The sequence below is a fragment of the Daktulosphaira vitifoliae genome, unplaced genomic scaffold (genome assembly GCF_025091365.1).
Source record: "Daktulosphaira vitifoliae isolate Bord-2020 unplaced genomic scaffold, ASM2509136v1 Scaffold_1, whole genome shotgun sequence".
NCBI lineage: Eukaryota > Metazoa > Arthropoda > Insecta > Hemiptera > Phylloxeridae > Daktulosphaira > Daktulosphaira vitifoliae.
Window position 1 is genome coordinate 12,543,657 of NW_026099572.1, and position 14,952 is coordinate 12,558,608.

Here is a 14,952-nt window from a genome sequence, read left to right on the forward strand (position 1 = left end):
AAAAATATTTTATTAATAATTAAAGTTTAATGACTAAGTCACAACAAGCTATTAAATTTTATTATTTATGAGAACATACAACATAGATATAGCATATTGTTGAACGATATTATAGACCACAGGATTGGCTAGATGTGGTTCTACAAAGTACAATTCAGCTATATGTTGCTTAAAATGATGCTCATTTTCTTTAATCAGAAAATAAAACATATTAGCTACTTTATTTGGATAAATATCAAGTAATGGTAAGATGGAAACAAATATAGTGCTTAACATAGGCCCCAATGCATCAATATTAACACTGAAAATAACAATAAAATTTCAATATTTAAATTATGATTTAGTTGACTAATAAAACTGTTGTTTACTCACTAATGAATAAATGCATCCCAAGCTTTTAGACCTAAATACACAAAAGTATTATTTTTCAATGAAATAGCTGAACGCAACATAGCTAAAATTTTAAATCTTGCTGGAGTAACGTAACGTTTGCCCATTAATTTAAAGATATCACCAAGTGAAAGTAAAATATTTTCTTTAATTGAATCAGGTGAATTTTTAACTAATTTGGACTCTAAAATCATCAAAAGACCTAAAAACCTCGACGATAAAAATTCTGCCTATAAGTAATATAAAATAATATTAATTTGTTAAGTTTTAATTTAATAATATAATTGTATTGAACAATCGAAAATAATTATTAAATTTTTCCTTTAAGCTTCAATCTAATTTCTTAATATAAAAATTGTATCAACAAATCTTAATGTTTTTATATATTTAAGAAGAAAATTATACTCTAAATAATTAAGTTAATGGTATCACCTTATTTTCTGAAAACTGAATTCTTAATTACATAATTACAAGAATCAAGTATAGCAAGAATAAGTATTAAACGATAAACACATATTATTCTAACAATTATTTAAATATAAAAGTATAAAAACAGTATAGTAAAACTGTAGTAATCTGTTATAATTGAAGCTTTATATGTTTCCAAATTAATAAACTTTTAACATTAACTTAAGTTAATCAATGCTCAATTCTTTCAGTGATATTATATTTCAAAAAAAATATTTGGAAGAGTATTTTAAAAATTAAAAAAAGTTATGAACAGTCAGGATTTAGTTTAATGAGAGTAGAGGAATTTTTTTTTTTTTTTACTAATAATAATTGGTATCCGACAGTGATTAAGATCATTAGCATAAAATTTTCCAATGCATTTAATGAGTAAGGAATTAAAATTTTTTTTATTATATTTAACAAAAATTAAATGATTCTTGACTTAAGAGACAGTTTACTCATAGAGGGCAAGTTACCAGAATGTCTCTTTTTTTTTTAATGGAATATTGCACAAAAAAAATAAAATTTTATTAGCTTTGATGCGAAGCTAAAAAGGTATTAGTTTTAACCCAAACGATTTCTTTGAACAATACGTTAAAAGAAATCGGTTTGGTGAGAACTGAAAAAAAGTGATAACAGACACAAAAACACATCATAGTAAAACTAATACCTTCTCAGCTTCACATCAAAGCTCAAATATATATATCAGCAAAAAAAATGTTTGAAGTATTATCAATAAAAATTTCGCAATAATCCATATAGTTTTAAAAAAATCTTGAAATATAAAGTGAAGACTAAGAATATAAACTGATTTATAACAACTGCAATAATTTGGGCATTTACCTTTAACAGTAAAATCGAGAGGAATTATTCAAAATTATGATGCTGATAGATCCAACTAGATAAGTTTTGTGTCTTTTAGCATATCTTTGAAATGGTTTAATATAAATAGAGTATCTAAGAGTAAAACTAATCTTAGCTGCACATTGAAGTTAATAAGATAAAAATTTATTGAATATTTAAAAAGTATTTTGTTATCTGGCATGATAACAAATTGTCAATTTTTTTGTATTATGTTATTATAAGATTTTAAATATAATTAAAAATCTCTGTTTAGTAAAAACAATAAATATCAATAAATAATGAAAAATATGTACTTTTTTATATTTTAAGCAACTGTTCAGATTTATTATTATAAGTATAATTACTCACATAATTTATTTCAGTTGAGTTATTTTTTAATACATCATACATTTGTATCATTTTTATTGCTTCCATAGCTTGCTCATTTTTAGAATGGAAGTAAGTTAATATTTCAGCAATTATTGGCTACAAAAGTGAATAATTTGTTATTTATTTAGATAAATAAAAAACTACTGTATAACTTACTGTATAAGAATACCTGACCAAATTCATTAATGGCGTGTTAGTTATTTCTTCTAAAAGTTGACAACCTTTCTTCCAAATGTCTTTTTCTTCAGATAACAGTAGATGAGAAAAACAATACTACACAATAAATATTTCAATTAAAAATTAATTTTTTATAACATTTAATTTATGAAGAATAACCTTAAATGATTCTCTAAGAAGTACACTCTCTGGTTTATGTGCTAAAGATGCTATTTCAGATAAAATCTTGAGTGTAGTAGGTTTCTTGATGCACCATGGAAATATATATTTAATCATTTGTTTAATAGCATACACATCTCTATGGGTAAAACCTAATTTAATGTAAGTTTTTTTCACATCAACATTAGGATAATAAGTTTCATAGCATGTTACTAAATTATTAGCTATATATTGCATAAAATTATTTTCATATCGATCAAATATAACTAAAAACTTTGTATTATGAGCAGCGGCTATTTCTGTCATATAAAATTTTGCAATACTTCCATATGAAGAATTTGGATGAATTAAATATAGAAACATTAATTGTATTGATGGTAGAATAGTTGATTCAATTGGCACACTGTAAGAGAAAATGTTCATTGTTAATAGCATATTTACAGGGTATAACCATTAGAATATTTACCATCCAATATTGAATGTTGTTTCCAAACAAGAATACTGTTGTTCAACATTACCAAGTTTAAAACTTGTGTTTATTGTTTTGCAAAGGATATTTAAGGTATCAGAATAAAGTGGATCAATTACTTGAAAATTACCCATTGAATCTTTCTCAAAAATAATAGAATTTATGATTTTAGAAAATTGATTTCTAATATCTTCTTCTTTGTCTTGAATTAAAGTTAATATTTGATTTCTAAAGTATTTATCGGGATAAAAGTGATTTATTATTTTTGGTATAATTTTTATTACTTCATATCTGATTTCAGTATTTGAATTATTAAGAAGTGAAAGAAGTACAACATTCCAAAAATCATTCAACTTATTTAAGTAATCAAGATCATGTAGAGTTGTTATTTGTACTAAATTTACTTTATCGTGATCACAATCGAGACAATATAATTCTTCATACTCAGACGTTTTGTTCTTATATATAACAGATTTGCCATACATAGCACACACTAATATTCTTAAATTGCGTACAAAGATAATATTACAATGATCATCAAATTGTTTAATCACTTGAAAAAGTGTTAAAATTTCCGAATTTATTTTTTCATGAAAAAAAAAAGGTAAATTGGTCAAAGAATCTTTACATAAATCAATACTTCCAAATGATGCATACACAATTTTTTCTCTTAAATCTATGCAAACATTTTCCTTTGTTCTGCTTATATACATTAAACATTGTTTAGTAATATTTTTGTCATCTAAAATAATGTGGATTATTGATAATTATCATACAAATTTTAGGTAGAAATTAAATACTCACTCAACATAACGGAATACTTTAAGGTTAAAATATTTAAATATTTATAATGCAATGTATTCTTAAACATAGAACCGTAAGTATTTGCCCAAGGTAATGTCAGAATAGCAACAATAGACTTAATAGTATTTTGAAGATAAAAATTACATTCTGTTAGGCAAATTAAACTTCCACAAGTAGATATTAGTATTTCTAGTACACTGTAATCTACAAAATTTACAGCATAAATTATTAATTTTTCTAATAAATTGTCTATCTCAATGTTTTTCAATAATTTTTCTTTATTCTTTTTTAATTTTGTATCCAAACGATGAGAAATGCGAATAATGGCATTTATTGTTTGATATTTATTCGGTGTAAGTATTTTATTTGTTGTCTTAATAATATTATTTAATTCTTCCCAAATCTGACGCCAAATAGTACTTATGGTTAAAATGTCTATAATACTATCTCTAGATTACAAAAAAAAAAAATATATATATATATATATACACATAGGTTTATAGCAAAACTTTTAATTATATGATAAATAAATTACTTATGAAAATCAAAAAATTCAGTGTCTTGTTTTGTATTTAAATATGATGATAAATCTTGCAAAATAAAAAATTCAATCAGTTCTACAGAACCCTATAATAAATTAGTATTAAACATAAACTCTGATCATATATAAAAATAATGAAAGAAGAAGATATATATGTTTAATGTATTTGTTCATACAAAATGTTAAATTAATCAGACTATGTTCAAATTAATAAATTTTATAATAGCACAATTACTTTAGTTAAAATTATATAAATACTATAGATTTTTTCTTAAACACGTGTGTGAGAATAGTCAAAATGGCTTTTTCCAATCCTCAAAAATTTATGTGAGCTAATTATAGAATGCATATAGCATTCTAAATTATTAATACTAGATAGGAAAACACCTAATGAATTAAAATTTATAGTTGAATTATTAATAAGCTAAGTTATAAAGAAAAATGGCAGAGAAAAATCTCATTCAAAATTTAATTTTAATTTTATTAAATTGTGTACCTATAATACTTAATGTCATTTTAGCATTCATTTTCAAGCTTTTTTTTTAATAAGCTTAGAAAAATTAAAAAACGTGAGTTATCTTTTCATTTTCTAACAAATATGAAAAAAACGTTTCATACAAAAGTTTTTAGTCAGACTTTTAATATAAATATATTATACTAATATAATATATATATATATCCAACACTACTGGTCTGGTATTACATTATTTTTTTTAGTTTAAATTTTTGTTTCTGGGGGTTAACCTGAAAATAGTTTAACTTGACTTTTGACACCTTTTTTTGTTCTTAAAACACTAAAATTTAAGAATTTCATTTTAAAAGTGTTATGTAAATTTTCTGCATTCGCCTCTAATTAAGGATTTTTCCCTGAAAGTTTATTGAAGATACACTACTGTATATACACAATTTATTAGTAATTAAATGAAAAACATATATATTGTAATCTATTGTACATAACAATATGAATCTCAGTTTTAGTTGATATTCAGAATAATCAAAAAACAAATTTGAAATATATATATATATATATATATATATATATATATATATATGTTTTAATACAAGAAGTGATTATATTTTATAACATACAATGAAACTACAAGCCTTATAATATAATATATATCCAGAGACAAATATTATTTTATCATTATTTTTTCTATTTTTGAGTTACTCACTGTTTAAATATAAGTGACAATCTTAAAAACCTACTATTTTAAATAAAAATACCTTTTTACCTTGAAAAATATCTGACTAACAACATTTATATGAATTGTTATTCATATTTACTGAGAAATTATAAAACTCTCACATTTTAATCTTTCTTGAGCTTATTATAAATAAAACATGTCTAATCAATGAAGAATTTTAGTATGTTAAAGTACACGTCTTAATAAAACCTTGTGTAAAATTTAGTGTCTATTACTTCGTAAATAACTAGCATTATTGTGAAAATGTTCTACTCGAGTATCAAGGGCTATTAATCTGTTTAGGGTTATTCTCAGGCCCTGATTAAAAATACTTACAGTTAAATTTAATAATTTCAACAGCTGATTTATCGGTATTTTTTCCATTACAATAGTAGGATTTATAATTTGATCTTCAAGAAATGTTCTAACAATAATGCACATAGTTTCAGAAAGTTGATTGGACACTAAATAAAAATAAATAAGAATAATGAATAACTTTAAACAAAGAATTTATGAATAAAATTTCTATTAATTTTCCTAGAATTTATTAGTTTAATAATTTTTTTTTGAAATCGGCACTTTTACAACATAAAATCTCATATATTTTATATAATTACCTTTTACTTTTTGAGATAGTAACAACTTTGCTACCAAATTTATTACTTCAATAACGATAGGAGGAATGTGTATGGGACCTGTCACGCGTAATGTTATAAAAATTTTACAAATATTTTTTTCTATTTCTTTAAACTCTTCAACATTATAGTAGTTATGGCAAACATTATCAAGAGTACTAAACAAAAGTTCATACACATCTTCTAGAATCTGAAATTTCATGACAGTACATAATATATATTAGGTATTATGTAAATTATTTTTAAAATTGAATATATATTATAATATTCATAGAATTTTAAAACATTCAAAAATTGCATAATTTTACAATCATGATGACATCTGAATTATTATAAAGAATTATATAAAAAAAAGTATTAGAATTATTTAAAGCAACAAATATTTTAAATATTGTTTAAATGATCTCCAAGATTAAAAAGAATTGTGATGTGAAAAGAGGTCTTTTTTTAATACTATAAAAACATTGATGTAGGATTTTTAGAAATTACTTAAATAGTTCTTAGAAAACTTAGTAACCAAAGTACCTTTAATTACTTTAAATATATAACAATACATAATTTCAAATTTATAAGAAACGATGAAATTATTTATAAAAATAAATGTATAAATATAAGAAATAAAGATATAAGGAATGAGTGGTAAATGCACTGGTATGCATTATATTATACTTGTACTATAAGCAATTTAACTAACAAGAAATAATAATTTATTTCTAGTATTACTTAATTATTATATAAATATTATACATTTATGAAAATATTACTTCAAAATATCTTCTGTATGATGATGAATCTAACATATGCCATATTAATTGAAGACCAGTACATTTTACTGCAACCGAATTAGTATTGATTATTGCTAATGTAACAGACTCCCATATTTGAATAGTAGTATTTCTGTTGAGATAATTTACAGAAAATGCACGGGTACTAAATAGTTTAAATAGTTGAAGAAATAGGTTAACACAACTATTATAGTCATTTATTATTATTTTTATTGATTTAAAATCAATTGAAGACATTTGGCTGCAAATTTGTTGATCTGGATTACACCAGGTAATTAAAAGTGGCCATAAATTACCAGATATGTTCTTTGCCATACCTAGACACATATTTTAATACATAAAAACACATTTTATCATTAACATAAACTAAGAAAATATCAATTTAATTCATCTTATTATTAAAAAATTCACAGTTTAATTACTTGTAATAAAATTAGCATAAACACTAATAGCACATTCATAAATATAATTATTTTGACATGAAAGTACTTCCAACAAACAAGTTTGGCTATGAATTGAATTATTATGCAATGGTGAAAAACTCTTAAGGCTAAGAATTTTAACAAGTTGACCAATTATCCAAATAGTAAATTCTAGATCAATATAATAGCAAATTCACAGATTTAATATAATTAAAAGTTCATAAAATTATACTAAATAATGATTTATTTTAAAAAAAATCTGGAGAAAATTGTATTTATAAAAATTACCTTTATAATATTCTACACTTGAAACGTTGCCTTTCACACCAATAAAAGGACTAAATACACCTTCTTGTTCTCCCATTTTACTAAGAACTTCAACCATAATTTTTGCATGCTCTTCCAATGAATCTGCCTCTTCTTCTAATATAAATGTGAACATGCTTTTAAATTTTGTCCATAAATCTATTGGTAATTTTTGATCTAATACCAAATCGACTTCCATTCCTTCCATTATTCGAAATTAAATAAATAGTTTAAAATAATAAAGGTATTTGCATTTTTTTAAAGCTTATCATGAAAAATTCAATAGACACTAAATTCATAAAACAAACGGATCATATTTTAATGCATAACAAAAATTATTAACTCGGCTAATAATTAATTTTATATTTTATGAATGAAAATGATTGCCTGATAATAATTCCCGCCAAAAACTACACATGATAAAACAATTTTAAGGAATTATAAGTTATTAGTGATAACTTATAATAGAGCATAATTATAGATAAGACAGGTTACTCAATGAAATTAATTCTCTAATATAAAAACGGATGACGGGGATAGTCACGAACTCATAATGTTCCGACATTATTTTGGGTATTTTAGGGTAAGGAAGAGGACTTTAATCTAAAACAACCCCAATTATATAATTGGTGTGAGACCTTAAAGTTTTTTTTGTAGGGAAAAGAAAAGCGATTCCAATTTTCGGACTTAAAGTATTTCTTGCATTTCTTTATTAGCGCCTATTATTATATCCTTTAACATTATTAGTTACAATAAAAAAACAATAACAGCTACTCAATTAACAGAGCGCACAAAATGCAATGTCAATAATCATGATAACAGAATGACTAACAAACGATAACTAAACACACAAAACCAACAGTATACCACAAAACAATGGAAAAGAAAGACTAAGAAGTAAACATAGAGGGAAAAGAACAAAAACCTGGGACTCTAAATTAGGCCAGAAGCTGTCAAGATAAAGCGAAACAGTCAATAAATTTTATCACATTATCGTCCAAATATTGTTAGTTTCAAAAAGAAATTTCATTTGCAATGAGAAGTTTACATACGCCTTACATGAAAAATGAATTGCATCTGTACCATCCATAGTGTAACGAGATCGAATCGTTTTTGTAATTGGATTATTGCAAAGTTGATGCTGAGGTTGCTGTTTTAGAATATTATGTCGCCCGCGAAAATTGCTGTTAGGAATAGATATCGTTCAACGTAAATCAACTAGTCGTACCAACTAGTAATTTTTTTTATACGGCGGATAAGTAAAAGATCTTCGATTTATGTTAATAAATTGCTATGCTTTGTATGACTGCCATTACGCTTTTTGAGTTTCAGGCTTTTACCTGTTACTCTCTCTTTGTGTTTCAAAATCAGTTAGCTATTGGTGTGTTTTCTTTTGTGATGTTATGGTATTTGATCTTGAGCTGTTTTGACTCTTTGTTGCTTTGTTTTAGTTATCTTGATATCTTGCTGAGTTTATCTTGATGTGTTGTTGGGCGTTTATTTGTGTTTTCGTGACGTTTTTTTGATTTTTGGTTTGATATAAAATCTTCTTGTATGTCGTTTTCTTAAAAACACATAATTTTAAAACACCACTACGGAAATGTAAAAAAACATTAAGAAGTCGTATAAATAAAAACATTTTAAGATGTATAAGTCGTAGACATAAGGAAAGACTTGGTTAATATGAGAATATTGGATTATTTGTTAACTTTTATTTGAAGTTATTTAGAAGTGCTAAGTTTTTTATTTATTTGCTAATTTGGGACCATTTTAAAATAATGTATGATATAATAAAAACAAGTCAAAAAATATATTATGGAATTGTAATCATACCAAAAATAAACTAGTCGTCTTTAATATATTACATTACGACCTGTATTATATGCACTGTTAATACCATTTTTTACGGTAATATAATTTTGTGATAATTATTAAAATTGAAGGATTATTTAAACTTTTAGCGACGGCTGATTGAACTAGATTAAAATCGGTATATTGGACGCAGCAAAGTCGGTTCAGTAATAGCGGAGAACTTTATTAAAATGGTTTTATGGTTTAAAACAAGATATATAATAAGTCATAGATATTAATGAAAAGACTTGGTTAGTATGAGATTTGCCAGTCATATAGTAAAAGAAAAAACGCCACATCTCAGTAGAATTTGATATTTTTTTTTAATAGCTGCCCATTTTACTTTAAATAATTATTCATATGTACGCACACGTAAATATTTTACTTTCATTAGATCGAGCTAGCCAATCTCCTTCCATTTCGACCAGCTATCATCATAATGAACTCTAACGATAAAAGTCTTGCGCATCTATACCTAAATTATAACATACATATATTCCATCCAAGAGGTGCCGTCCTCTAGCGAACAATTGTTTTTTGTTGGCCCTGAAAAGGGCCGTTTTAAAGATTGAGTAGTCGATGAGATCCGATTAAGCACGTTCACCACGGATACGACGGGCTAATTGGATGTCCTTAGGCATGATAGTAACTCGTTTGGCGTGAATGGCGCACAAGTTGGTGTCTTCGAACAATCCGACGAGATAGGCTTCGCTGGCTTCTTGAAGAGCCATAACTGCAGAGCTTTGGAAACGTAAGTCGGTTTTGAAGTCTTGAGCGATTTCACGGACCAGACGTTGGAAAGGAAGTTTGCGGATTAATAGTTCTGTACTCTTTTGATAACGACGGATTTCACGAAGAGCTACCGTGCCCGGACGATAACGATGAGGCTTCTTTACTCCGCCGGTGGCCGGTGCGCTCTTGCGTGCAGCTTTAGTAGCTAACTGTTTCCTTGGAGCCTTGCCTCCGGTCGACTTGCGAGCTGTCTGCTTCGTACGAGCCATGATAGATAAACAAACTGTGTTATACTGAACGAGAATAATGTTTGAACAAATTTTCACGATTCACCAATACTTATAGTGGAGTCGGATCAACGAATACGTTCTCATTGGTCACGTTATAGCGTTTCGGTCCGCGGTGGTGGTAACTCTGGCAAATAACCAATGGGAACGTCTTGTTCGTAACGGGAACTCTTTAAATACAGCAATTGGCAAAATATCGACATGCATTAACAGTGTTCGTAAACAACATCCACAGTTTAATCACACAAATCGAGTAACGATGACAGGACGCGGTAAAGGAGGAAAAGGTTTGGGTAAAGGTGGTGCCAAACGCCATCGTAAAGTACTCCGTGACAACATTCAAGGAATAACTAAACCCGCCATACGCCGGTTGGCTCGTCGTGGTGGTGTGAAACGTATCTCGGGCCTCATCTACGAAGAGACACGTGGAGTGTTAAAAGTATTTTTGGAAAATGTTATCCGTGATGCCGTCACCTATACCGAACACGCCAAGAGGAAGACCGTTACCGCTATGGATGTTGTATACGCATTGAAACGTCAAGGCCGTACACTTTACGGTTTCGGAGGTTGATAATTTTAAACGGACTTCAACAAATTATAAAACGGCCCTTATCAGGGCCACCATAAGATGATGATGATATATATCTATTAATGAAAACGTGTTGTTATTTCGTAAACATTTTTTTTTATATGAACACGGTACATATGCGTTTACATATTTAAAAAGAGAACAATAAACTAATTCAATTAATCGAAATCCAATATAAAGAGTGGCCCACCACTCACTGACAACTTAAATAACTTTTGATCCAGTTAATATTTTTAGCTGATTTTTTTTTTAAATAATAGTTATACGTTAGGTCCATAGCTATATCTCAATAATTAATTTTTTTCATTTTATTAAAAATATTAATTATTTTTCATGATTACTGTGTATACATATGATGATAATGTCTATACATTACAAACTTGGCATTAATACCATGATAAGAAATCAGATAAGGCAATTATTACTTATCACTCTCATTCAAAAGTATATTGAAAAGATAGCGTATTTCAATGTTTAATATCGTAAAATAATACATGAAAATTCAAATGTTTACAAACTTCAAAACGCTACAGAATATTCACTACTCAATATTAATAAGATATTTTTTTTACTAAAATTTTTCTTAAATTCTACTCTACAAAATAGCTATCTTAGATTTTTTTTTTACATTTTATTTAAAATTTAAAAATAATTAATATTTTTAATAAAATGTAAAAAAATTAATTATTGAGATATAGCTATAAACCTAACGTATAACTATTATTAAAAAAAAAAATCAACTAAAAATATTAACTGGATCAAAAGTTATTTAAGTTGTCAGTGAGTGGTGGGCCACCCTTATAGCCCTTTGCTCAATTAGTGCTATGTCATTTTTTATTTTTTCTGATTTATGTTATGTTTATAATTAATAGGGAAGCCACATCATTACTTTTGATAACAGTCTCGTTACATATTATATGCAGTTGAAATAATATATTTTTTTTAAGAGGAGAAATTAATTTTTTCTTTTAATTATTTTATGTGTATTATGCAAGTTTATTTACATTTGTTTTACTGTTTTATATAATTCGATAATTTTTTTTAAATAAGTTGAACAAATTTGCTGTTTAACAAAATGTTACGAACAGGGCTCGCAAGTTCATGAATTTATAACTTTTGATTGAGGTATCTTAAAGAAACCTAATGTTGTATTTATATATGGAACAATCTTTTTGTTCTAACTTATAGTTATAGTAGTTCAATAATAACGCAAAATGTAGTTAATAAAGATATAATCAATCAAAATAAAATAAAACATATATACACTTAAAAACGGATAAATAAATAATATACCAAAATAAAAACTTAATGTCACAAACGTACCACACGGAAAGAGATTACCTTCGGTACTCCCGAGGTCTTCTCTCTCTCCTCTCTTCAATTCATTCCATTTCATCTTATATACTAACATATTTTGTTTTTCTTTTTATAAAATTCATATAGTAATCATTTTCAAAAATGTTTATAAATATTTACTTCCTGATAGTAACAATAATTTGGGAATTACAATTAATCTAAACATTACAAAAGTGTTCTACTTCTAGATTTACAAATAATAGACTATATTATATTTTTGTAATAATAGATNTTTACAAATAATAGACTATATTATATTTTTGTAATAATAGATCAAGAAATTCATAGTTAAACCAAACATTACAAAAATGCTCTGTTTTCAGTTTTAAAAAATAATGACCTATATTACACTAAGTAAGGGCAATATTCGTAAATTTTGACACTACTCTACAAAACGTACATATGCATAAAGTTACGAATCGTAGTATGAATAATTTTATTATAATATATATATATATATATATATATATTCAACGATTGATATATTTAAATAATAAAAAAACATTCTAAAAATATTTATTTCAACTCGTGTTAAATATTTTTAGACGTTTCTTCGACCATTACACGTCGTCATTATCGTAGCGGCTCCATAGGGACAGCTGCTCTTTATGTAGACACGCAACTGAGTGTTGGTTTTGTTGCCATTTTCTATCGATCGATTTTTAATAAGATGAATTTCGGAGATTAACAGTTCAGTCAAAGGCCGACTGAATACTTTGTTTAGTATAACTATCGTGGCGTATATTTTTTTTTATGCAGGTCATAGTAAACATTAGCGATAACCAATATACGTGTGTTTTTGAAAAATTTGATGGCCCTGAAAAGGGCCGTTTTAAAAGTTTGGATTACTGGTTAGTCGACACGGGATAAATTAAGCCTTTTTTTCGGTTTTCTTAGGAAGAAGAACGGCCTGGATGTTTGGCAACACACCACCTTGAGCAATAGTGACGCCAGATAACAGTTTGTTTAACTCTTCGTCGTTTCTAATAGCGAGCTGCAAATGTCTTGGAATAATACGAGTTTTCTTGTTGTCACGTGCGGCGTTTCCTGCGAGTTCTAATACTTCGGCGGCCAAATATTCCATAACAGCAGCCAGATACACAGGAGCACCAGCTCCGACACGTTCAGCGTAATTGCCCTTTCTTAACAAACGATGAATACGTCCAACTGGAAACTGTAATCCCGCACGAGACGATCTGGTCTTTGACTTCCCGCTCTTAGCTTTTCCTCCCTTGCCGCGTCCACTCATTTTGATAACTGTTAAATTTGCGAATAGCAAATAGTAATTGTCGATCATAGTAAGAATTACTTCTATCAACGTTATTTAAACACATATTCAACAATAGTTTACAGTATGATTGTTATTTATTAATAAAATATGACGAACAAAAACAACATATATTGAAAGTAATTTCTCATATAACAAGCGTTGTTTTATATATTTTACATTTTCTTACCTACATATCATAAGCCGACCAATGAAAAACCTTTTTTTAGTGCATCGTTTTCTATAAAAAAAAAACTGAAAATATTTATCGACATCCATTATTACTCGAGTTAGGTTTTCAGTGCTGTGCCAAATTGTCTCACATCGATATGGCTCCAGGAGGCAAATCCGCAGGCAAAGCTATGAAGAAATCCGGGAAAGCTCAGAAGAACATTACTAAATCGGATAAGAAGCGCAAACCTAAGAGGAAAGAATCGTATGCAATTTACATATACAAGGTACTGAAGCAAGTACATCCAGATACCGGAGTTTCCTCTAAGGCTATGAGTATCATGAACAGTTTTGTAAATGATATATTCGAACGCATCGCAGCTGAATCTAGTCGTTTAGCTCATTACAACAAGCGTTCAACTATTACTAGTCGTGAAATTCAGACAGCTGTTCGTCTTCTATTGCCCGGTGAATTAGCCAAGCACGCGGTCAGTGAAGGTACCAAAGCTGTTACCAAGTACACAAGTTCCAAATAAACACAATTCGAGTTAAATTATACCTTAAAACGGCCCTTTTCAGGGCCACCAATATTTTTCTGAAAAGTATTATGGTTCTCTTTAATATAATAATAATGCTTAAAATTAAAAAAAAAAGTTTCAATAATATTGTACATTTTAATTTATGAAATAATTATATAAAAAGGTATAAGTTTCTAAGATCAGCGAAGAATTTATATTCTGCTTGTAATACACAAAAATATCAGCCAAATTTATTTTTTACTTAATAATACTTTGATAATTACTTTACGTGCTCGGATTTTCAAAATTTTTTTTTAACGAAAGTACTCGGTAACCAGACTCCAGGAAAATTATTGGCGTAGGTCGGAAAATTTCGAGAAAAACGCTCGCTGAATCCAGCGTTTAACGATTTAAGGTTTGAAATTTTCATCAGATTCATTTCTGTTCATGCGTTTATTATGAAACTTGCAAGCGGGCTTTTTAGATTAGTAATTCGGCCTGTAACAACAACGTGGTTTGCCACTTGCATAACGACTAGCTACAGTAGCAAGGGTCGCCACCACCTAGGCGAGGTGTCACACCTATCAGATATGATTACCGGACCATAGGTGGAATTTAATTTT

The 14,952-nt window shown here is 27.3% G+C and overlaps 5 protein-coding genes across 6 annotated transcripts in view; 2 read left to right on the forward strand and 3 right to left on the reverse strand.

Annotated features, from left to right (window-relative positions):
• Positions 1-8,097, reverse strand: part of LOC126896163 (serine/threonine-protein kinase ATR) — a 34,696-nt gene extending 26,599 nt beyond the window's left edge. Inside the window, exons 1-14 of one of the 2 annotated variants that reach the window (XM_050668704.1) lie at positions 7,743-8,095; positions 7,541-7,675; positions 7,253-7,423; positions 6,810-7,147; positions 6,028-6,235; positions 5,747-5,874; positions 4,218-4,309; positions 3,683-4,131; positions 2,876-3,620; positions 2,410-2,812; positions 2,230-2,346; positions 2,053-2,169; positions 373-620; positions 80-301 (exon numbers count right to left, since the gene is read on the reverse strand). In XM_050668704.1, coding sequence (XP_050524661.1) covers positions 80-301; positions 373-620; positions 2,053-2,169; positions 2,230-2,346; positions 2,410-2,812; positions 2,876-3,620; positions 3,683-4,131; positions 4,218-4,309; positions 5,747-5,874; positions 6,028-6,235; positions 6,810-7,147; positions 7,253-7,423; positions 7,541-7,637 — 3,335 coding nt within the window. In that variant the 5' untranslated portion in view covers positions 7,638-7,675; positions 7,743-8,095. Of the gene's footprint in view, positions 1-79; positions 302-372; positions 621-2,052; positions 2,170-2,229; positions 2,347-2,409; positions 2,813-2,875; positions 3,621-3,682; positions 4,132-4,217; positions 4,310-5,746; positions 5,875-6,027; positions 6,236-6,809; positions 7,148-7,252; positions 7,424-7,540 lie in introns of both variants that reach the window. The other variant, XM_050668694.1, reaches the window with a different exon arrangement.
• Positions 8,098-9,955: 1,858 nt separating this feature from the next.
• LOC126896445 (histone H3) lies at positions 9,956-10,464 on the reverse strand. Its single transcript, XM_050669238.1, has one exon. The coding sequence runs from the start codon at positions 10,408-10,410 to the stop codon at positions 10,000-10,002; it is 411 nt and encodes a 136-aa protein (XP_050525195.1). The 5' UTR covers positions 10,411-10,464; the 3' UTR covers positions 9,956-9,999.
• Positions 10,465-10,613: 149 nt separating this feature from the next.
• Positions 10,614-11,045, forward strand: LOC126896480 (histone H4). Its single transcript, XM_050669292.1, has one exon. The coding sequence runs from the start codon at positions 10,688-10,690 to the stop codon at positions 10,997-10,999; it is 312 nt and encodes a 103-aa protein (XP_050525249.1). The 5' UTR covers positions 10,614-10,687; the 3' UTR covers positions 11,000-11,045.
• A 2,144-nt stretch (positions 11,046-13,189) lies between these two features.
• On the reverse strand, positions 13,190-13,680 carry LOC126896436 (histone H2A-like). Its single transcript, XM_050669227.1, has one exon. It carries the CDS (start codon positions 13,668-13,670, stop codon positions 13,245-13,247), a length of 426 nt encoding a protein of 141 aa, XP_050525184.1. The 5' UTR covers positions 13,671-13,680; the 3' UTR covers positions 13,190-13,244.
• A 220-nt stretch (positions 13,681-13,900) lies between these two features.
• On the forward strand, positions 13,901-14,392 carry LOC126896459 (histone H2B). Its single transcript, XM_050669259.1, has one exon. It carries the CDS (start codon positions 13,970-13,972, stop codon positions 14,345-14,347), a length of 378 nt encoding a protein of 125 aa, XP_050525216.1. The 5' UTR covers positions 13,901-13,969; the 3' UTR covers positions 14,348-14,392.
• The last annotated feature ends 560 nt before the right edge of the window (positions 14,393-14,952 follow it).

Excerpts from the sequence above, each read along its gene's own strand:
- LOC126896436 (XM_050669227.1), bottom strand. The coding sequence starts at position 13,670 with ATGATCGACAATTACTATTTGCTATTCGCAAATTTAACAGTTATCAAA.
- LOC126896445 (XM_050669238.1), bottom strand. The coding sequence starts at position 10,410 with ATGGCTCGTACGAAGCAGACAGCTCGCAAGTCGACCGGAGGCAAGGCT.
- LOC126896459 (XM_050669259.1), top strand. The coding sequence starts at position 13,970 with ATGGCTCCAGGAGGCAAATCCGCAGGCAAAGCTATGAAGAAATCCGGG.
- LOC126896480 (XM_050669292.1), top strand. The coding sequence starts at position 10,688 with ATGACAGGACGCGGTAAAGGAGGAAAAGGTTTGGGTAAAGGTGGTGCC.